Source organism: Eleginops maclovinus, chromosome 16 (assembly GCF_036324505.1).
Source record: "Eleginops maclovinus isolate JMC-PN-2008 ecotype Puerto Natales chromosome 16, JC_Emac_rtc_rv5, whole genome shotgun sequence".
NCBI lineage: Eukaryota > Metazoa > Chordata > Actinopteri > Perciformes > Eleginopidae > Eleginops > Eleginops maclovinus.
In genome coordinates, this window is record NC_086364.1 from 12843143 (window position 1) to 12865834 (window position 22692).

The window sequence follows — 22692 nt, forward strand, 5'->3', positions numbered from 1 at the left end:
AAAGTTGTTTTATTCTGAGCATAACCTTATGATTAGTAAACAACACTGCCACATACATCCCTAAATTGATTCTGTTTTTTCTGTCATGATTTGTTAACCCTTTCTTTTCCACTTCCATCAGGTCGTGGGCTCTGGGGGCCATTGCTCTGCTGTTCCTCCTGGGGATGACGTGGGCCTTCGGCCTCCTCTTCATCAATGAAAACACAGTTATTATGGCTTACCTCTTTACCACCTTCAATGCCTTTCAGGGCATGTTCATCTTCATCTTCCACTGTGCCCTGCAAAAGAAGGTATCAACACAATGCTAGTCTTTAAGACCTACTTCAAATCATAGATGTAATATGTATGAGTTAGCAGATGTACTGTTGTGGAGTTAAATAGATTGATGAACATGTGTTATTAATATTCAGCCTAAGTGTTCAGTGCTTACATTGGGTCCAGGCTGTTGAATCTTAGTGTTTGTGTTTATGAGTGGCTTTGAAACCTGCCGCTGTGCCGGTGGTGTTATTTCTTAACAGGTCCATAAGGAGTACAGTAAGTGTCTGCGTCACTCCTACTGCTGCAGCCGCACCTCTACCACCAGCTCCCACGGCTCCCTGAAGAACTCGGGCCTGCGTGCCAACAACCGCTACTACAGCGGCAGCCAAGCTCGCCACGCAGCGGCCCACCGACAGGTGCGAATAGGACAGACCCACACACATAAATGATGGCACATGCAAAACAGTGCCCTTAGATGCAGGCGCACTTTTTTGTTTATCTTTACACATTAACTACACCACTGATGAATTTAAAAATAGTATTTTTCTTCAAACATATGAAGAGTAAATCTGCCTTAGCTTTCAGTGAAAATCAGCTTGTTTTGGTTGAATGAAACAAAAAAATCAATTTTCTTGAATCAAATGACTCCCTTGGTATTATCCGAACACTTTCAAAAAGAGTGTCAAAACAAAATGAATAGCTTTGGAAACAAGGGACATTTTAAAAGCTCTGTTATGTAAGATTCTAGAGCACAAAATGAGAGCGCCTGTGAGGATTTGACTGCTAATCAATAACAATGACTCAGCGATTACTTTGCAAAGCTTTCAATCTATTTACTAACCAACTGACTTTTCACACAACAGTCATGTGTCTTTCTATTGCCTGGAAAACAAAGGTTTGCATCAAGTGAAACACCGGTGCTACGATACATTTGTCCTCAGTGACAGGATCAGGATGAGAGTGTGTTACATCAGGATATATGAGGAGTTCATTAGACGTTTCTGTGGCAAAGCTGCTCTAATCAGCTGCCGTGTTCACTTCTCTTCTGAAGTTTCTTCTTTTAGGTGTCCATACATTACTGGCAGGCCTGTGCTTACTAGAGTGGATGTCTCATTAATAAATATTTCCTTTGAAGTCCATGTTCTAAATTTAAATAAGGCACCATACAGCACACCCACAAATACTGTGCATGCTGGCATATTCACTGTCACAGACATATACTGTACACACAATCAACAAACAGGCTTTCCCACAATATAATGAGACACTTCCAAATAACAATAGTATCAGCTACTGCAATCATGTCCTACACAGCTCGAGATTATTAGCCCCCCTCCTGATTACATGACATAGCACTGTGCCTCTTTACCCAACGCCTCTCTGTCATTGTCTGCCATGTTTGCCTATTGTTCTTTACGGATTAGATCGAGCCCCACAGTTTTGATTACAGCAGCCCCACTGAGTTACAAAGTCTACCCATCGCGTTTCTATATTTAACTTGTTGTCTGTTTGCTGCCACTCACTGAGCTCTGCTCCTTCTTCCAGAGTCGGATCCGCAGGATGTGGAACGACACGGTTCGAAAGCAGACGGAATCTTCTTTCATGGCGGGAGATATCAATAACACCCCAACACTCAACCGCGGTGAGGCCTCCCTCTTTCACTGCTCTGCTCCCCCTCTGTTACGATATGAATGCTGTGATGCACACAGACATATAGATTATAGCACATACGTTTAGATTTACATAACAGAAACAATTAAAGCAAAGGAAGGGTGGACAAAGCCAAGGACAAGTGCTGTTACCCAGCGGTATATGTGCACATGTGACATTATACAAGATGTTGAAATATATGTTCCCATGCCTGGTATATAAAGGTTACCTAATGATTCAGATCGCCTTGCAGCTACTGGCAAATAGCTGTTAGAGCAGTAATAGCGTAAATTGAATAACATACAGTTGATGTTTGGTGTATTTCAGTTTGCAGTGCAGTGGCAGTCGCTGGTTATTAAAAGCACTTATATATGAAGATCAACCCATTTAATACGTGAATATGTGTGTGGGTCGGTTGCAATTAACTCCTCTAACTGTAATTTAGCAGATTTGAGTGTATTTTTAATCCTTTGGTATACAGAATATAGTCAGTAATATTTTACAAGGGTAGGGTAGCTACTTCATCACATCATAAATCACATCTAGCCCAGAGTTTAAAGCTTTGAATAACTGTTTGCAGTCAGTTGCTGTGAAATAATTAATAATCTTAGAATAGTCATCCATCTTTGCTTTATTTATTCATTTTGTTTCGTGATTTCCAGTTTTAAATGAAATAAAAAAGTAATTTGAGCTAGGATGGAGACGAATATAACAGTATATATCAGGTCTACACCAAACCAGTTTATACAAACTAATAAATGTATCAAACTAATATGGTTTTGCCTTTTAGGTTTTTTATAATCTTCCACATTAATTACAAAGAAGTCTTGACATGGCAATATATCATGTGTTGGGATACCATTATTATAAAAAAATTGCGGCCTGTGAACAGTAAAGCGATAATGCTTGAGATTAATCTGGAAACCTAAACGCATTAAACATTTTTTAACACAAAGTAATCCCTTTACAGAGTTACCTTAAGTTGGTCCCATCTAGTGCAGAGGTTTTCCATTAACCAATAGCAGTAAAAAGACAAAGAAAGCAGAGGAATCAGCAGAAGAGACATGTACTGTGTAGCACTGGCAGGAGACTGATGGACTTCAGTAAGAGCCTCGGTGTAAAGGCAAAACTGCAACTGTTTGCTTTAGGTGTGGTGAAAATAGAGGAAATGCATTTTACTGGAGTATGAGCCAGTGTCTTGAAGTTGCACATGAGTGGGAATAGCGTCAGAGATAATAAGCTCTTAGTCACACACATTATACAGAAGAGATGCACAGCGGGTCTTTGTGCCTTTGTCGATGCTTTAGCTAAGTGTCAGAATTCTTGTTATAATAAAGTATAAACTCTGTGATTTCTCTTTCCAGTAAATACTTGTATTTTAAACGTGTGATTCATCATCATAAATCACTGATTATTACTGTGATTAGGAAATCTATTGTAAAAACTGCTAGGACTTCAGAATCATTTTTATAGGGTCATCAGATCGATTGCACTCACATTTCTTGGCCTGATGCAATGACGCACGCTTTCCCCTCTGAACTTCACATGAATTGCTCACTAGAAGTTATTTAAAAAGTAAAATAAGTGTGTGGAGTCACTGATTGTCTCAGCCTCAGCAACTGGTGGCGTCACCGCTGCAGCCTTCAGTAACACGGAGACGATTGAGGTTGGCTCAGGTTTGGATTGAGAGGGGTGGGGTGTTGATGATGACAACAGAGGCAGTTGCTAAATCAGCCGTCACTCTGTATGCTAATTTCATCCATTTTGTTTTTAATGAACTGATTAGCGTGTGAGCGAACAGGGGGTAATTATTCTAATTGAGAAGAGTGACAGGAGGAATGCAGGGGGTGAGGAAGAGGGTGCTATGAGTGAGCTGCATGGATGAGAGGTTTGTGTGTGTGTGTGTGTGTGTGTGTGGTCGGACGGGCGGCGGGCGGCGGGCGGGCGGGCGGGCAGGCAGGCAGGCAGGCAGGCAGGCGGCTCATGGGGCTTTTTTTCAAGACAGAGTTATCACCAAGGCTGTCGGAGACACATAATGTAAATCATTCCATGATGCACTGTCAAACACAAACAACTGTGCTGGGAAACCTTCATTTTCTGTGTGTCAGATGGCAGAAAATGGAAGACAAAAGGAGGGAGGGAGGGGAAAAGAGGGAAGAATGAAGGAGTAATTAATGGGGCCAAATCTGCAGAAGAGACGCTGCAGCCTTATCACTTGGCACTTTGATTTACCACTTCATTTCTTTATGAGCCTCACTCTCATACTTAAGCACAATAGTAATGTGTCCTGAACACAAAGAATGCTGCAAACACACACACACACACACACACACACACACACACACACACACACACACACACACACACACACACACACACACACACACACACACACACACACACACAAACACACACACAGCCTCCCATGATTCCTCTTGCCCTACTTTTTCTCTCCACTTAAAGGTACTTCCTTTAATACTCCACGGGATATTCCGATGAGGTACACACACATATCTAATCCCAGCTAATTTGGTGTTGTTTGTAAAATGCTGGCACAAGGAACTGAGGAAATGTGGTTGAGTAAAGACACAACAGAATGAGCCAGAAAATAGAGGAAGAGGGGTTTCTGTGGCATGCCAAATAATTGGGCGGGACCAGAAAGAGGAGGAAAAATGACAAATAAATAGCTGTGTGTGAGTGCATATTTTACTTTTTTAAAACTCCTTGCTCCCTTGCTGTGTGATGAATGGCAGGCGTGAGACCTGAAGGTTGTACTTTGCCTTGGACTACTCTCCGTCATGCTGTCCTATTTTTAATTTCATGGCATTTCTGTTTGAGGTGCCTCAGGCTGGAGCTATACATGGGCATTATACAACATTCTCTCTGCCATTTCTTTGAATTATATTTGTCTTGTAGTGGCATTCACATTGCACTGGGAAATTAAGTGTGTTTCAATGGCTGCACGCCTCGACTACATAATGACATGCATTACAGTTCTACCCCATCTGACTACACTGTCAGGAGCCAAAATAAAAAAAAATAATGGCAATGCTCCAAACTGTTCCTTTCCCATGCAATTGTATTTTTACTCAAAGGTTACAATCAGTAGTCATAAACATTGAGGAGAAGTGTGAAATGCATGACTCCATAAAGCACCGGCATAACAAAAATAACCCCATCTGAATAAACAGTAAATATTTTTATGATTCCAGATGTTATTACTGAGTCTGGAAATGTGAATTTCAGAGCGCTACACCTATTGTGTGCAGTGTTCTTGCTTGTGATTGCTTTGCATACATTTGAGGAAAAGATAAGAGCCTATGTGTGATTCTGTTTATTTTTTAAATGTTTACGCCTTTCAGCGACCATGGGCAACCACCTTTTGACGAACCCGGTTTTACAGACTCGGACTGGCACCTCTCCTTACAACACGCTGCTGGCCGACAGCTTCACCCCACCCTCACCTGGCGTCTTCAACTCTACTGGTTAGCTCCTCATTAATACTCTGTCTGTGTGTGCAGTGATGTCAGCACATGTGTGTATGCAATATTCAAGCAGCTTGCTGTCAGTATTTAGACAAGGTTTACACAAAGTCATTCATGTATTTGAGTGTTTTTGCAAATTTTCCTGCGTGTGGGTGCAATAGCCTGTGTGTTGTTTTATCAGACGTTGTATCTGTCAGACATATTCACAAAGCTGAACAGGAATGAGCCACACAGTGCTTACAGCCTAACCAGCCATCTGGTCAAATCTTAAATCTTCAAGAAAACAGCCACAAACTGATTTAGAAGTTTAGCTACAGCTGTGACAGCCAGAAATCGACAGGACAGTTTTGTTATTTTAAAAGTAGAAAAAGTAGTCAGCTTGAATCATGACTGCCGTAGATAAGGGATCAGACAGCTCGTTGGCTTGGGACATTCCATCTGGCTTCTGGATGGTCAGGTGTGAGTGTCAGTGTGTGTTTGTATACTTAATCAATCTCTAGGTCTATTTGAACCCTCCTATTTTACAGTATGATGCATACTACTGTATTAGATGATTTTTGCTCCACTGCAGTACCAATATTCGCTTGGTAAGGGGCTGTGTGTGTCTCCTTGCTGACTGAGTGTGCATTCGCAGAGTATCAGGCCTCGTGTCTGAGGACTGAAATTTAAAACGGCGTTTCTGTTGAATATTTTAAAGCCTTTCCGCACAATACGTCAAGCCTGATGGCCACAGGCCTGGCAGCCGAGACATTTTTAGAAGAGTATGGGAGAGGAAGTAGGGAAAGCACTTCATTAGAATGTCTAATTACCCGCACCGCCACCGAAGAACGTTGATTAAAGTCATACTAAGCATTACATTTAAAAAATGAGCATTTCACATTTTGAGATACTGCAGCTTTTGCTTTGCTCCTTGATGTCTTTTTCGAGAAAAATCCCAACATCTGTGCTGTGTTGAAGGAAAGTGGTAAAATAAACATATTGCTGCTGTGCAAAGTTTTATATGAATTATGTATGTATCCAGGTATCAGTGACAGTAGTAAAGAAATATCCAGTATTTTCTGTGGCTTAGAAGTAAATGTTGGAGGAACATGGTGTCAAACCAACAGGGCCCAGTCTGCATAAATCAGAGTTGTGTGTGTGTGTGTGTGTGTGTGTGTGTGTGTGTGTGTGTGTGTGTGTGTGTGTGTGTGTGTGTGTGTGTGTGTGTGTGTGTGTGTGTGTGTGTGTGTGTGCGTGTGTGTGTGTGTGCATGTGTGTGTGTGTGTGTGTGTGTGTGCGTGTGTGTGTGTGTGCGTGGGTTGTGGTAAGGGTTCGATGTAGAGTCTGAGCGAGATGGAAAGAAAAATAAATACAGACTGAAATGTCTTAAAAACAATGCATCAAGTTAATGTCTTTCATTTTGTTCACTCCACATGACTTTCTCTGGGAATCACAGGAACCTTCCGTGACCCAAGTAAGTGTAATTCACCTCAGTTCACATCATTTTAACATCTGATATTTATTGTTCTTCGGTATCTTGCACATGAATCTAACTCTATAATAATAATACCAAAACCCTCTGTCCCCTGTGTCTCTTCTATTTGTGTTATGGTCCAGAGAGCACGTTATCAAAGCCCCGTGATCCCTGTGGGATGGAAACCCTGCCCTTGAATGGTAACTTCAACAACAGCTACTCCCTGCGCAGTGGCCCAGGGGGTGTAGGCGGGGGCAGCTGTGACTTCCTTGGTGGTGGGGGAGGAGAAAGTTCCCCACCTCTCCTGAATCCTCGCAGCTCAGAGGCACTGGGAGGCGGAGGCATCCGACGAAACCTCTCTGATGCCGCGGCCTTCGAAAAAATGATCATCTCTGAGCTTGTGCATAACAACCTGAGAGGTGGTGGAGGAGGATGCGACGTAGGGGACAGGGTTTGTGGCAGCCTGGCCAGGGTAGGTCCTCATGGAGGGGTCGGTCGGGGGACAACAGGGGCCGGGCCAGAGCCATCTATTGGCATGGATGAAGACGAGGACTATATGAGAGAGGGACGGCAGCGCACTCCGCAGGATGTGGAGCTGCTTTATAAAGCTCTGGAGGAGCCCCTGCTGTTGCAGCGAGCCCAGTCAGTCCTCTACCAGAGCGACCCGGAGGAGTCAGAGAGCTACACGGCCGACCTCACCGAGAGCCTGGGCCACAGCGGCCACAGCGGCCAGAGTGCTGGAGGGCAGACGGGAAACAGAGCACCAGACTCCCCTGCCCGTGACTCCCTGTACACCAGCATCACCAACCTGCGAGACTCACCCTACCCCGACAGCAGTCCCGAGCCACTTGAGGTGGTCCCCCGTTCAGCCCAGCCCCCTGAGGAGCTGTACTACAGCTCTGGGAGGCCCGCCCTGGGCTCTCGCGGGGCCCCAATGCAGACCTTCTACCAGGCCCCACACCGGAGACCAAGTGGGGAGGGACACCAGGCTCAAGAGCCTGCCCATAATGAGGGAGACGGACAGATGCAGCTGGTCACCAGCCTGTGACTGGAGGCTGAAGGAGGAAGTTGGAGACTTATGTGATGGCCAAAGCCACCTCCTAGCCTGCCTCGTTCTTGCGTCCCTCCACTTTCTGCTTGTTTGGTTGCCTTTCTTTCACTTGACTTTTATTTAGCTAACAGATGAACAAACAGAGTGACCTTTAGGGGGGATTCATGGCTGAGACTACAGAATCAGCCTTTATCTTAAACCCTCCCCAATCTTCTGGAGATGAGTGATGGGAGTTTTGTCACAGAGCATTCGTCATGCTTTATTTAACTCCGTTCCCCCAAGTTCTTTTGTGACCCTAAGGCCAAGTCCAGCACTCTGAATGTACCACAATCTACCCCGTTTACCTTCAGATATTTCCAAAACTTTAAAACTTTGTCAATGTTTTTATTTCTCATTAGACCTGCCTCCGGAGATGGGAATATCATTTTGTATTTTATGTAATTTCCCTGTCGTACCGTCCATAGGTCTTTTTTTAAGTCATTATTTGATAGGAGTAGCTCGCTGTGGAGACAGGGAATATAATACACTATTATAACCTAAAAAAGTCTCACAGAAAGCTTCTTCATTGTTGCCAAAAATATATTTTATTGAGCCAGAAGAGAAACTAGAACATTCACAAACCAAACATATACACACTCGCATACACTGTATGCTCATGTATCCAGAAGTGCTCATTACTGAACATCATAAGTCAAAATCGTACTTCATCTAAGTAAAGGGAACACAAGCGTTTGTTCCAGGCAGGCAGTGGGAGCTGATTCAGTTGCCTTCATTTTCTCTTGCTGTGAATCGATGACTATGTACAGAAGTGGAGTAAAAGCAGAGACTGAGACGCTGCCCCCCCCCCCCCCCCCTTCCAAGAGCAGAAGAATCTGCATCCTAAAGACTGTCCAATCCTCTCCACTGTTCTCTCTGGTTGTTTGCTTTAGGCATTTGAAAAGTTAAATGACTGCCTTGCTATTGTTTTTATGAGAGTATTCAATTTGTTGACTTTTGGTCTGCATCCTTCTGGGGCTGCGAGGGCCCCTGTACTTTGCTGTTAGAGCCTAGCCAGTTGAAGTGGACTTGTTTCCTGTGTGTGGTTGTGACAAGCAAGACTATAAACACCGCGAAAGCACTGGTCAACCAATTGGTATAGCCGTGTACATAAGAACCACACATGAATCTACTTTATTCCTTCTATGTAAATAGACATAACAGATGATCAAAAGCAACAAAATTAACAAATACTATGAAAAGTGACTTCTTGTACTGCAACAAACCAACGAAAGAAAAAAATAAAATGTTTTGGAGTTTGTGAACTGAATGATAATGGTCTCTCTCCCCCGTAGCGTGATCTCTTGCTTTTCTGTGCCATTCAGTGAAAAATCTATAGGGATCCAATGGAGATGGAAATGCAGAGAGAGACAGATAATAATGTCTAGTAGATTTTATTTATATATATATATATGAAAAACGGAAAACAAAAAGTCCTGGCACAATTTTGATGTAATATAATACACCCAGGTTGTTAATGTTTGACCTTTGACATTCCCACGGTGGGATTGCCAGCAGCAGGAGGTGTGAAGAAAGCGAGAGAGATGTTGCCAAATGTCATTCTGTGCCTCAAGGGCAGGATGAAGCATTGTGGGTAACGGCAGCATCCATAAAGTGATTTTGTTTGTATTACTTGGAAGATGTAACCAGATAACACTTACTTACGACATGGGATTAAGCATGTATGATAATGACATTTGTTTTGCTATCTGGAAAAATTGCATTTTGGTGTTTCTTAAAGGTAGTTTCAGCACTGTTCCAGAGCTTAATGTGACAATTCATGAATTACCTGTGTGCATGTGTTTGTGTGCATGTGTGTAATTATGAATGCGTCTGAATGGCTGGTTGTGTGTGTCCCGGATGTGTGTGAGTGTGTGCGTGCGTGCCATGCACCAGACTTTAGTGCACAAACATTTGAAAGCTGTTTTTTCGTGACATGACTTGGATGCAAATTAGACAAAGGTGATACTCATATCAAAGAGCTACCTTAACTTCTTCGCCTCAAATAGGATATTATCTTGCTATGGTGTTGAGGTACAAGGAGGACAGGAGAAATCAGACCGCCTCGGGAGACGTGAGATAACCATACACCATGAAAATGACAAGCAGGGTTGACTGATCGGAGGGAACATCGTTTCCAATATGCCACCTTATGCAAGCTATACATTTGAGAAATTAGCTGTCAAGTGAGAGCCGCTCACGAGGCTCCTTTCATCCAGCTGAAATCTGTCTGACCTTTAAAAATACTGAGAATTCGCCTTCTCAAATTCTGTATTTATAGGTATTTGTTGTGGTTTATTTATCCGTTTTTATGTATGTTATTGGAATATTTATTCACCTTGATTTATTCATGGCATTGTCATTTATTTTTTTATTTCAAATGTCTTCCTTGTAAACCTGTGACGGGCGAAAGTGTGTGCCGTGAGAACAGAACGTGAGCAGAAAATAGATGCACCCACTGCAGTGTGACATTTGGCTTGGCACTGTCTGTCCCACTTCTAAGAGAACCCAAAGGACGGCCTTTAGTGGTGGCTCCTGGGGCTGAAAAGAGAGAGGGTTAAAGACAGATAAGGCAGAGGGATTACAAGGATTTACCACCATTTATTCTTGTTATTCAAATCACTTTTGTAAGTATCATTGTAAAGGCTGCAGAGCGCGATGAGGCTCAGAACGAAGGCCCCCGGAATCATCACTTGAGCCATAGAGGGAACATGTGCAATACTGCTGATGGTACATGACTTAGATTTGAACCTGGGAGCTTCCTCTGTTTACAAATCAAAGGCACTGCTGGACAATGTGAAGCACAGATGTAATCTGTTGATGATGGGGCTCTGTACTGAGGCAGCACCCACTGGTCAACTGAGGACAACTGAATGTACTTTAAGCACGACTGAAAATAAAACAATTCACTCCAGGGAGGAACTGTTAATAGGAAACACAAGTTGGCCATCATCATCTTAATCCCCATCATTCTCATCACCATCAACATCATCATTAACTCCATCCCTCCCTCATTGAATTTGATATAATGTGCTGATGCTGATCTCTGCCCGGGGAGAAGAAGTGTTTAGACAGGTACTCCCCATGAGGGGAGGAATGTGCATCAGCTTGGGCCTGCTTCTCTCCTTTCCAGCACCTCCTACCTCCTTTTCTTTTCCTCCCTATCCCTCCCATCTCATCCACATTTTAATATCAATCTCAATGGACTCCATTAGTGCAGCACTTCTTTGAGAGTGTTAATTTGTTTTGTCAAAAGCGTTGTTTATCCCAGATTAATATCTCAATAAACAGAGTGCAGTACTGTAGTAAATGATGGTGATTATACTGTAGAAGGTCCGCAGCCTTGCTTTGGGATGGAGGCTCACACAACAGGAGTTTCTCCACCATTCAAAGTCCTCTAAACCTGTGATTACAATAATAACACATTGGTTACTAATTTGCTGCAGTGAACCCTCACTCTCTTTTTTCTACTTTCTTTTTCCATCTCCGTCTGTTTCACAACACTTCTCTTCGGTTGGTGCCAGTTGCAACCTAACATGCATGTGCTCCAGTGATTTAAGAGGTGGGATGCCCGACCTTTGACCCAGTAGTGTCTAACCCTTGCAGCTTTGTGTCAGTGGAGAGTGAACTATTGCTCAGTCTATCATTAGACAGCGGAGGTCCCAGCAGGCCTACAGTCAGTTTACTCGCAGTCGAGTCATTTTTAACCAGTGATTTGTGTGGCCAATATCACAACAGGAGGGTGGGAGGGGAAGAGGGGAAGGGGTGTACTGGTGTGTGACTTCAACAGCAGCAGAGGAACAGGGGCTGATTATTGTATGTCTTAAACTGACCCAAGAGGGGACACAGTAGGGACAGCAGACATGTCCCTGATGTCACAAATTCATAGCCATAGGCAGTCACTGAGAGAGGGGGGGAAGGGGGGATAGAGGGGGAGGCGCATTCGCAATGAGGCTGTGCAGGACTGGATCTGGAGATAAGGAGAAGGATGTGCTGCTTTGCTGGTGGTTTGAAGTCCAGAGCTTATCACTTTATTTATTTTTATTCATCAAGCTGGCATGTCATATTTTGAGTTGGTTCATTGAATAAAACTCTTCTGCCTGTAGAGGAAGATAGATGACGTGATTGTTTTTTGGTTTAATGGATGCTTCCATAAATAAATGTGAAAAAATGAATCCACTGCCGGATTTTTAGAGTGCTAACAAAGGCAAGACGATTTTCCTATACAGATTTTCTAAAAGCAACTGTAAACACTGATAAAGTAGTACTATTTTGTTATTGGTCTCTTGTTGTGTGTCCACATGACTATACTGAATACAGTACTTTTAGAGTAGTTTAAGAGTATGTAGGGGTATGGCATAAACCCAGAGATGAGGATTGTGCTGTTTCTCTTTTGTGTTGAATATGTGTTCGTGGAGCTGTGCCAGCAATTCAGGCCATCTTTGATGCACAGGGTGGGACCAACATCAGAGGGGCTTTTGTGTGGGATGAGTTTCTCCAAATGTTAAACCTTTGAGGCACGTTCTACATATAAGCCCCAAGGTCCAAACAAACATATCTTTTGACACACATATAATAACCATCTTCAATCAGGTTAGCTAGTTTTATACACTGAAGTGAAGACTTGTATCAGCTGTTTACTTGTTAACATTTATACACATACAGCAGGAGCAGCTTGATCTGTAGGCATGTTTTTTTCTATTTCTTCCTCTTCCTCAAATGAGTCTCTGACAGTAAGGAGGGGCTGAACTGTGCCTGCATGTGCCTGTCCATGGCTGTAGTGATCTCCATCCCATGTGATCGTCTATGGGACAGGTCAGTAAATGCTGCCCAAGATGATATGTGTCCATCATTAGAGGAAGAATAACAGGTGTGAATGGGATATTCTGAGTATCAGCTAGGGGCTGTATTATTAACTCAGTACAATGGAACCTGGTCAGTATGGGAACAAGTTATTGGGTGCTAATGGTTTTACATAACAGGCTGTAGGCATTGAAAGAAACACTGCACTGATATCGTGCCATGTTGGGCTCTACATATAGCACCATTTCCAGAGCTTTCTGTGATTTTTCTATAAAATAAATAATTTGTCATGTACCACTGAAACATTTGTAAACCAAGGTAATATAACACCTTGATACTGTTACTATTTTGTTTGAGGGATAATGTTCTTCTTTAATTATTTTCTCAAGACCATTGCTCGACAGCTGTCCGGCCAAAGGGGATGATTTTCTGTGAGTGTTTGCATCATCGCAGGTCAGAGCGACCTTGTATCAGCACATATTAATAAAAAACTATTGAAAATATACACTGTTCATGCTTCGGGCTTTCTCTGGCAACGTCTTAAAGACTCTCAATTGTTTTGTGTGGTTGTATGCTTGTGCAGCATAATTGCTTATGTGCTTATGCATGTGTCAGTGCAATAAAAGCACAACAGCACCTAGGATTATTAAAAAATCAATCTTTCGCTCTGCCAATGCATATTAACTTGAATATACCTACGCTGTGATTCAAACTGGAAATGAAAAGACATCTTTAAGCAGTAATACAGTGGTAATGTTTTATTCATGGGGTGCCCGGCAGGTTACAAGAGCATTGTGCTGCTCCTCTGTATACCATGGGAAGCAGGGGACAGAAGCCAAGCAACCAAGCCCCTTCCTGAGTCAGCTCCCCTTTGAACCACACACTGTACTGTAGTATGCATATGCAGATGACCCAGAGGCTTGGACGAGTCAAATACTGGTCTATGTCCAAAACATACCACACAAAGTGATCAAAGAGATTCAGAAAAAGCAAGCAGTCACTGTAGGAGGGAGAACCCAAAACCCTTCGTGTTTTGACAGGGACTAAAGAGCTTTACACGCCGGGTACGGTTAGAGGACTGGTCTAATCTGGAGAAAGCCAGGCTTTGTTTCACTAGAGTAACCCTGAGTCAGTATTACGAAACCTGCTGCAACGATGCTTTCAATCATTTCATATGTAACTGTATATACATGCGGACCTGTGGGCATACTTGCTCAGCTGGATTATTCTTTACCAAGCATCAGTCAAGGTTAATTAATCATACAATGTAGTGTGATCCCTGATGTAATCTTTAATAACCACCACGTGAGTGCAGCTTACTGGCTTCTGATTGCAGCAGTATTTGATGCTGTTTGTAAAGCTGCAACTGTATGCGACCTTTAGTATGCTCCAGAGTAAGCGTAAAGATTGTGATCAACTAGAGATCAGTTAGGGATAACACAACTAAATGTCTGGCCTGTGTTGTTGCAGCACATCTAGCTTCCCTTAAGCCTTCTTATCCCTGATGTGGGCTGATCAGTGTTCCACCGACTTTTGTTTCCTTGACTGCTCATAATACCGTTCAATGAGCAGTGTGATTTGTAACCAATTAGCTGATATCTAATTATTATGTGCATCAGAGCATTCATCCATAATTACAGCCTCTTCTATGTCCTTTTCCCCCGTGTCATTCTGTACTCTGCACATGTATGGTGGCATGTATTGAGCCACCTTCTACTCACCCACTCATCTGCCTCACTCATGTCCCCTCAGTGAAACTCCCTGAGAGGGGAGGCTCTGAAGCCATGACCATTCAATCACCCTCTTTTCACTGGTAGTAGAGTAACACTTTAACACACTGACACACCAAACATGAACAACAAAGCCTCTAACCCTTGACACAATTTCCTCTTTGTACTCAGTCCATCTGAGAGGTAAAAAGGGGGCTCTTTCAAGGTCATTGAACATTTAGGGAAGCTTAAAATAGAATCAGACATTGACTAACAGCAACTATCAGCAGATCCTAAGAGATAGAGAAAAGAGATGGATTATATTCAGCCTGAACCCCCTTGTGTGTGTGTGTAACTGTGATTACTACCATACATCATGATGACACATCTTTTAAGTACTGTAAGATACATTTAAATTAACAAGTGCTGTGTCATTTGTTTACTGTTAATTTGTTGGTTGATTAATAAATGGAAATAGTATACTGGAATATAGAGATCAACTGAGACATAGCCACTAATTGCAAAAAGGGAATCACACAATAGTCAATCAGCAGCTCCATAAGGGGGCCATGATTTATTTTTAAAAACAAAAGCATTTAAGCCCCACTCATAATGGTTAATCACATATACATTTATATTTGGTAGGTGTAGATACAATCATGAATTTTGAAGCTATTGCCTTCTAGAAATAAATACAAGTTAATCTCTTAACAAAATAATAAGAGGTATAATGATGTTGCCTGTGTACCTTAGAGCTGGAAAAGCGATGACCATTTACTGCCCCCTTGTGGTTTAAAGGAGATACTTCCAATAGTTTAGAAAGCAAGTTCTAACAAAAAGGACAGTCCAGGGTGGGTAGACATTTATTTAAAAGACAAAAATTCATCATTTGTAATGCACTTACAATTTGATAAATTCTCATTTATATATGAATCGATTAATAATAAAAGCAATGCAACTGAGTATGTAAGCAAGAACAATTAAAATCGTAATATAATGTAAATCTGAATTGTAAATACCGAGCAAAATGTTACAAAATAGTTAAACTAGTTGTAATAAATGTTATATGATAAACAAGAATTTAAAGCAAACTTAATTATTACAGAGCAGATAAATAAGCTATTAAAACTCCAATAAAAAAGAGAAAACATTCTTTATAATGTTTCCATTTGTCAGGCATTGTCTCATTAAAATGAAACATTCTAACAAATTATATAATATGATATATATATATATATATATGTATATTTATATAGCTTATACAAATGTATTTAATCTGTAGATTATAACTATTGTATAAGTCAGGGGTGTCCAAACTACGGCCCGTTAATGGAATATGGCCCACCTGAAATGTGTGCTTGTTTCATATTGTACTTCTTAAATATATATGTAAACATACTCTATATTGCACTGTATTCATGTGTAAATAAGGCCAATAACTCAAAGTTGAAAATGTGCTCAAACTAATGTTAGTTTGCAAAACAAGCTTGAAATACACTATTCATATTTTCCCTTATTATAAGCTATATGAGGCTTTGGCTTTAAGGAATGAGCTGCCAACCCTATTGTATCAAAATAAATGAAACCCTATGGAAAGCTGTGATGTACACTATTTTCTTTCTTGAAGCATATTCAAGTATCAAGCATAATTTACCTTCATTTGATTGATTTTGATAGCTTATAACCTAACTTAACATATGAAGCAATATACCTCACCTATAGTGTGTTGCCCATCCCTTTGTATATTTTCTGTAAGTGGCCCTCGGTGAAAAATGTTTGGACACCCCTGTTATAAGTATTATTAGGTTTTGTAGTCTCGCAGCTGTGTATGTGGTACATTTTCTGATATTTGGTTTACCCATACTTTGGTCAAGCCATGCACTATTATCTGAATAACAAAGCACACGTGTGTCTGTGTTTGTTGTTGTCATAACTAATATTAATTTAGATGTAATGACCCAAATGAAGATGTATCCATCTGTTACTGAAGTTATGATTTAAGGTAAAGTGCTGGGCTTGATTACAATGCTACAAACAAAGCTACCACCAGTAAATGTACCACATACCTTGTGAGACATATAGTTATAGTGTGTATATATATATAGGGTCTTATTTTATCTATAATAATATTCATCAGTGTTGATAGTTCTCCATGTTAGTGGTTGACTTCACGCCATTTTCCTAAAGCAAAACCAAAAACAAAGACCATATTAAACGAGAACAAAATTATACAAGCATTTAAACAGAAAATATATACAGTAGAACGCTTTTACTTACTGGTGCAGTGGAGCACATTCTGGGCTGGTTTGACTCAAAGCCGGCCTTGTTCACCAAAGCTCTGGCTTCATCCGTCATGTCAGAAGGTTGGTTGGCTTGCCTGTCAGCTCTGAAGACAGAAACAAGGAATGGAGCTATAAGCCTCTGGACAGAAATAGCATAGCTTGGTAATGCTCACTTTCCAAGCAGACAACAGACAAGTTATGATGTAAAAAAAGGAGACATTGCGTGAAATTGCGACCGAGATTTGTCTTTGGGCTCCGTGCAGAGTGTCAGAGAGCAGGAAGAAGTCTCACCCCTGAGAAGGCAGTAGCCAGTGTCCTTCATTCTCACAAGCTTCAGGACCACCACAACCAGGAGCACATCCATTGTGCGTTTCCTCGTTCCTGGAGAAGTATTCACAGCCATAATCAGTGAACAGATGGGCAGAGAAAAACCTGAGGGTAAGTACTTCACCTCGTGTTTTATTTTCACTTCTGCATTGCATTTCTTTGAACGGTTTACACAATTGAAGTTAAATTTAGTTTTGGATTAACATATAGTCATCACAGTTTTGCGTGTCAGCTGTTATGTGAAAATGAAGTTCTTATAGGCATGCTGTTTAAAAGGCTCTATATTATGTTTGTATTATTTTCTTGAATTATCATATTGTGTCACTGGATATTTTATTTCATCCAATACATCGCCTAACATCACAGTACTTGTGGGTTGCTGTTAAAAGTATATTTGATGCAATTAATAACAAATACTGTATTTCCTTCTAAGCTAATAAGAAGTGATTCACCTCTTGGAGGCTATATGTCATATACACTGCCCGGCCAAAAAAAAGGTCACACACTCTAATATTCGTTGGACCGCCTTTAGCTTTGATTACGGCACGCATTCACTGTGGCAGCGTTTCCACAAGCTTCTGCAATGTCACAACATTTATTTCTGTCCAGAGTTGCACTAATTTTTCTGAACCTAGACTAGACCAACTGCAGCAACCCCAGATCATAGCACTGCCCGGGCAGTGTATATACATACAGTAAATATTTTCAACAGGGTTTATTCTCCCACCATGCACCCTGACAACTCATGGCATACTGTATATGTAGTATAACAAGGTAAACATAAAAAATGTTCATGATATAATTACAGTATATCTACAAATATCAAAATTGTTTCAAAACAGACTTACCTAACAAAGGGTTTTCCATTGCTGTCTTTCATTCCTCCTGGATCATCCCTCACACTTCTGAGGCAAACAAATACAAATATATAGTTGTTAAATAACGGTGTTGAAAGAATAAAAATAATAATAATAATAATAAACACACTGCCAATCCACCAAACACCGGTAACCTTACCCGTTCATAGCACGATGCTTGCAGTCTTTGATTAGGACAGGTGCATGTATGTTTCCACTGCAAAACAAATTTGAAATAAAAATGGCATTGAATCTTACCTGAGAAATGTTATTCAAAACCTTCTCAAGCCCCAAAAGGAAAGTAAGTAACAGGCTCAAGCAAAAGTTAACAACCCTCATTCTCACTTTGTAGTCGGCTGAACAACCTCACAGCTCAAATTGTGGTCCAGACTAGAGACTGAAGCAGTCTTGCCATCAGCTTCACAATCAATACTGCGGAGACAAAGGTAGCTTTTAGCAGATTATTATTGTCTAGACTTCCAATTGCTATTCAAAAAAACACTTTGATGGTTTTGACAAAGCCTAAAAACAGGTCAGTGGATGAAGATGTTTTATTGATAACCTGACAATCTCACCTGGGACTATGCACACTTTCAAGTGTTTCATCTTGCTTGTTAACACGTTCACCACTTCCATCTCGACCGGTGGCAGCTCTTTCCAACAGGCTATAATAAAAAAGAAAAAAATGAAAATCTATTCAACTTCAATTATATCTGTTAAAAAGTAGCTTCTAAATGTAAGCTCACCTGATACCACCGTTGAGTTGTTTTCCATCCAAATCACCAGCTGTGTTCCTCTGGACTCCTCTTCCTGCAGGGGGTCTTAAAGACACATTCAAACATAGAGTTACAGTCAGCGGCACTTAATAAACTAAAAGTAGTTGACTTTATGTCTTGTATATATTATTATTTTTTATACATACTATACTGTATATGTTTTTTATTTTAATTCACCTTTTCTCTATGGCGACATTTGACTGGATTTTTTTTTTTTTTTACCTTTGACCAACTTTTTGTTAGTGTTTAACTATTTGAAAGTGATGTATTCAAAAGTGTATTCAAGTGCAACAGTGCCAGCTGTAATGTATTTGAAAGACATACATACCTAGTTACTTGTGTCCCTTCTCTCTCTAATATTCTGAGACGAGAGCGTAGGTACATTGAAAACGGCGCCATTTTACGAGCAAAGTACTGATTCCTGAAACAACAAACAAACCACAAACAAATGTTTCTGAGTTCATGCAGGATACTGAGTAAGTTTATGTGTCTTAAAACTAACAGTGCTTTTTTCGTGCAAGCAGAATAGAAACTCACTTTTTCCAGCAGACTAAGAACACTAAAATGATCACAGCCATCATGAGCCCCACAAGTCCAACTGCACAAGAAAATAATAATAAGAACATGTAATGATCAAATATTAACTTGAGTTATTTTACAAGAGTTGAATTCTGTCAGAATAAATGTCCACTTACTGATGAGGTAAAATGTAGGATCAGGCTCATCCGGCTTCTCTGGCTTCTCTATTTAGCGTAAAGAGGTGGGTTATATTATACATTTTTGTGATCTTTATGTGATATATGTGATGTATATATATATATATGTGATTTATATATATATTTGTGTATGTGTATAAATGAAACTTCCTTACCAGTTACTTTATAATCAAAACAGGTTTCGCTAACTAAATCATCCTCCTGAAAAGAAACATTAAATTCTATATTATGAGAGTGTAGAGTATTTTTATATTTTCTGTATTTAAATTATTATATATAAATATATTACTTTATTGATTTAATAAATGACATACAGAGATACTCACTGTGGTAACAAAGCATCGTATGTACAGGTCTCTACACTGTATTGTAGTAACTGAATCGTGCTCCAGGCTCTTCACTTCATCCCAAAGACAAAAAGGCTGAGGGCCATTCTGACGCACAGCAATGTGAGACTGTTGGGAAATAATAAAAAGTTCAACTTAAATGACCAAGTTGGAACAACACAACATCGGTGTCGAACTCGCACCTCTTCTCTGTCCCGTCGCCTTGATTGTCTTTTTCTTTTTATATATAGTAAAGGATAATCAAACATATTATAAACAGAGTGTAAAAGAAAATCAAATTACATTATTGTGGATTACGTTAAGCTCTCCTTCCGCAGGACACGAGAAATGGAACTTGTAGCCTTTAGCCGTTTGTACTTCGATGCAGGAAATGTTTCTTTGGGAGCATACTGTGAGACGAGACATACAATTTATCACAACACGTGTTTAGCCCTCTATAAACATCCTAGAGAGCTCCTTAAACTGTAGAAAAATACATTATCATGTAGAATAATTACAGAATGTCCGTCAGAATAAACTTACTAATGGCCGACGGTGCTGAATAGTTTGGAGCAGGCACATTCGGCTTCCCTGTTCAAGGTAGAGTTGGGATACATCATGCTTAAGTTTATATATACAGAAAATAGGTATACAAAGATCATAACACACTTTAAGCTTTCTTTAAACATCCTCAAAAATCAAAAGTAAGACGACAACAGATTCTTAGCTTACATAAAAAGTATCAAATAAACTAATAAAACTGGAAAAAAAAACATAATAACAATGCTAAATCACTTACCTAACGTTTTTCCAATACAGAAAAACATGAACACTAAAGCAAATTGACACATTTGATAAGTCATTTTGCCGAGAACATACAAAAGTAACTGCGCCAAACGGAAAATGACCTAGGAAGAAGGAAAGTCACTTGAGCACTTCCTGAAGAGTGCATAGCAGGGCGTGTCTGTTTACGTGCGTTATTAGAGATAGACAGTACTCTCTTGCAGTGGCAGCTGGTGGAGTTTTCTCCAGGGGGGGCTATAACTCCAAAATGTATTTTTTTTTAAAAGCATGCATACATGTACTAAGGAATCAAACGAGTGTATTTACATAAATGAAAACAACAAAAACAACATTATAGATAGATAGATAAAGTGAAACAAGTGCGATATATAGAGTATGTACAGTATATGCAGTTAAGAGTGATTATGTAAAGATAAGGGCAGTATAAAGAGGTGGGAATAATTGGCATAGTATAAACAGATGTAGTATGAACAAATATACAGATGTGCTATATTACTATACAGATGGCCAATATACATATATAATAAATATCTATCTATCTATCTATCTATCTATCTATCTATCTATCTATCTATCTATCTATCTATCTATCTATCTATCTATCTCTATAGCTCTCTATCTCTAGATATATCTCTATATCTATATATTTAAATAATATATATCATAACATGGACAATACACATACTTTATGACAGAAGGCTGTGACGTCAGCCCCGCCGCCAAATCCAGCTGCATTCAGCTCGGGGCGCAGGAGAGGTGCGCCCAAACAAACGTCCTATCTCTTGTATTGAAGAGGAGCTACTGCGCATGTACACCTTTTAACGAGAGTCCTGCGCCCCAGAGCGGAAATACGTCACCAATCAGACAATGTCAACGAACGAAACAACTTTACTCATCAATAACTATGAAATATTTATCTTGCACATCTAAAAATATATATACATATATTTCGAAATATTTTTATTTTATTATTTCATTTTTATTTCATTTTTTTTATGTCTTATTCAAGGAAATGTGGTGAGAGGTGGGGCAGCGCCCTAGCGCCCTCTATTGGCCAGCCGCCACTGCTCTCTTGGGTGCAAGGATGGATTACTGCACGAGCCTACCGGGCCCAGGCCCAGGGGCCCAAGGGCCAAGGGGGCCCTGAAGCCCAAGCCTCCGCGCTACCATTTCAATATTGTCTCTACAACATAATACAATTAAAGTGGCCCTGAAGCCATAACATTGGTTACATTATGTAATATATCTCAATAGGGCCACCCAATCATATGCCACGGGTTGTGTAATTAATTCATCCCTCATACGTTAAAGACCCCCCCCCAAATTAAATAGAATGGCATATGATAGGTCATATAGTGCTCCTGAACCACAGCTTATCAATGTTATTCATCCCTAATATCGGAAAATGGCCCTTAAATCAGTTAGAATGGGGTAGAATATACTATAAAGCAGGGGTTCCAAACCTTTTGCGAGCTGCCCCCCCCCTTTCGAAGGTTAGAATATTGTCAAGCCTTGATGACGATGCATGTTTTCAAGCAGTTTTCTTATGAGTGATGTGATCTGTGTGATGTAGGGGTTTGGGCCCCTTGCATTGCGCCTGCTTATTTTTTACTTATGTGCTTATGTGTGTTTTTTGACTTGTTGTAAATCCTCAAGATACACGTGAATAAAATTCGACTGTGCTTTTAGCGCAACCTTTAACACCTCTGATTTGCGCTTGAGGGTGAAGTTAGCGTGGTGCTTCTTTTTTTTTGGGGGGGGGTGGCTTTTCTCGTCGTCACAGGCCCAGGGGCCCAATGACTCTTAATCCGTCCCTGCTTGGGTGTAACGCGTTACAAAAGTAACGGAGGTACAGTAATGCTGTAACGCAGTAACATAACACATTACTTCTGAAATTCGGGTAATATAATACCCGTTACAATTCTCAGTAACGCAGTTACAACACGTTTTAACCCGAAGTGATGCGGTGTTTTGTTTTTAAGAGTTCACAAACATCGCGAGACATTCCGACACCAGAGAAATAATTGTGCAGGTAGAATAGTAACTCAGCAAGCCTGTTTGCTATTGGTTAAGAGGGCTGCAGAAACAGTTTCGCGATTGAGACTCTGCTTGCTCGCAATGGAGAGCTGCCGGCTCACAATGCAGAGCTGCAGGCTCGG

At 40.6% G+C, this 22692-nt stretch overlaps 2 protein-coding genes across 4 annotated transcripts in view; one reads left to right on the forward strand and one right to left on the reverse strand.

The window, feature by feature from the left end:
• adgrl1a (adhesion G protein-coupled receptor L1a) overlaps nt 1–13162 on the forward strand; it is a 132178-nt gene extending 119016 nt beyond the window's left edge. For both annotated transcript variants that reach the window (XM_063903053.1, XM_063903054.1), the window contains 6 exons: nt 122–290; nt 519–674; nt 1804–1900; nt 5271–5393; nt 6829–6846; nt 6990–13162. In XM_063903053.1, coding sequence (XP_063759123.1) covers nt 122–290; nt 519–674; nt 1804–1900; nt 5271–5393; nt 6829–6846; nt 6990–7894 — 1468 coding nt within the window. In that variant the 3' untranslated portion in view covers nt 7895–13162. The remainder of the gene's footprint in view (nt 1–121; nt 291–518; nt 675–1803; nt 1901–5270; nt 5394–6828; nt 6847–6989) is intronic.
• Nucleotides 13163–15094: 1932 nt separating this feature from the next.
• LOC134877548 (uncharacterized) lies at nt 15095–20720 on the reverse strand. 2 transcript variants are annotated; one of them, XM_063903094.1, is made up of 16 exons: nt 20529–20720; nt 20273–20320; nt 20033–20139; nt 19730–19858; nt 19559–19604; nt 19383–19430; nt 19225–19285; nt 19016–19108; nt 18658–18732; nt 18487–18576; nt 18257–18343; nt 18072–18128; nt 17903–17959; nt 17019–17108; nt 16723–16831; nt 15097–16626 (listed from the first exon to the last, which is right to left on the reverse strand). In XM_063903094.1, the coding sequence occupies exons 1-16, from the start codon at nt 20590–20592 to the stop codon at nt 16579–16581; spliced, it is 1209 nt and encodes a 402-aa protein (XP_063759164.1). In that variant the 5' UTR covers nt 20593–20720; the 3' UTR covers nt 15097–16578. The 2 variants fall into 2 exon arrangements, with proteins under 2 accessions (XP_063759166.1, XP_063759164.1); XM_063903096.1 differs by lacking the exon at nt 18658–18732 and having other exon boundaries at nt 15095–16626.
• Between the last annotated feature and the right edge of the window lie 1972 nt (nt 20721–22692).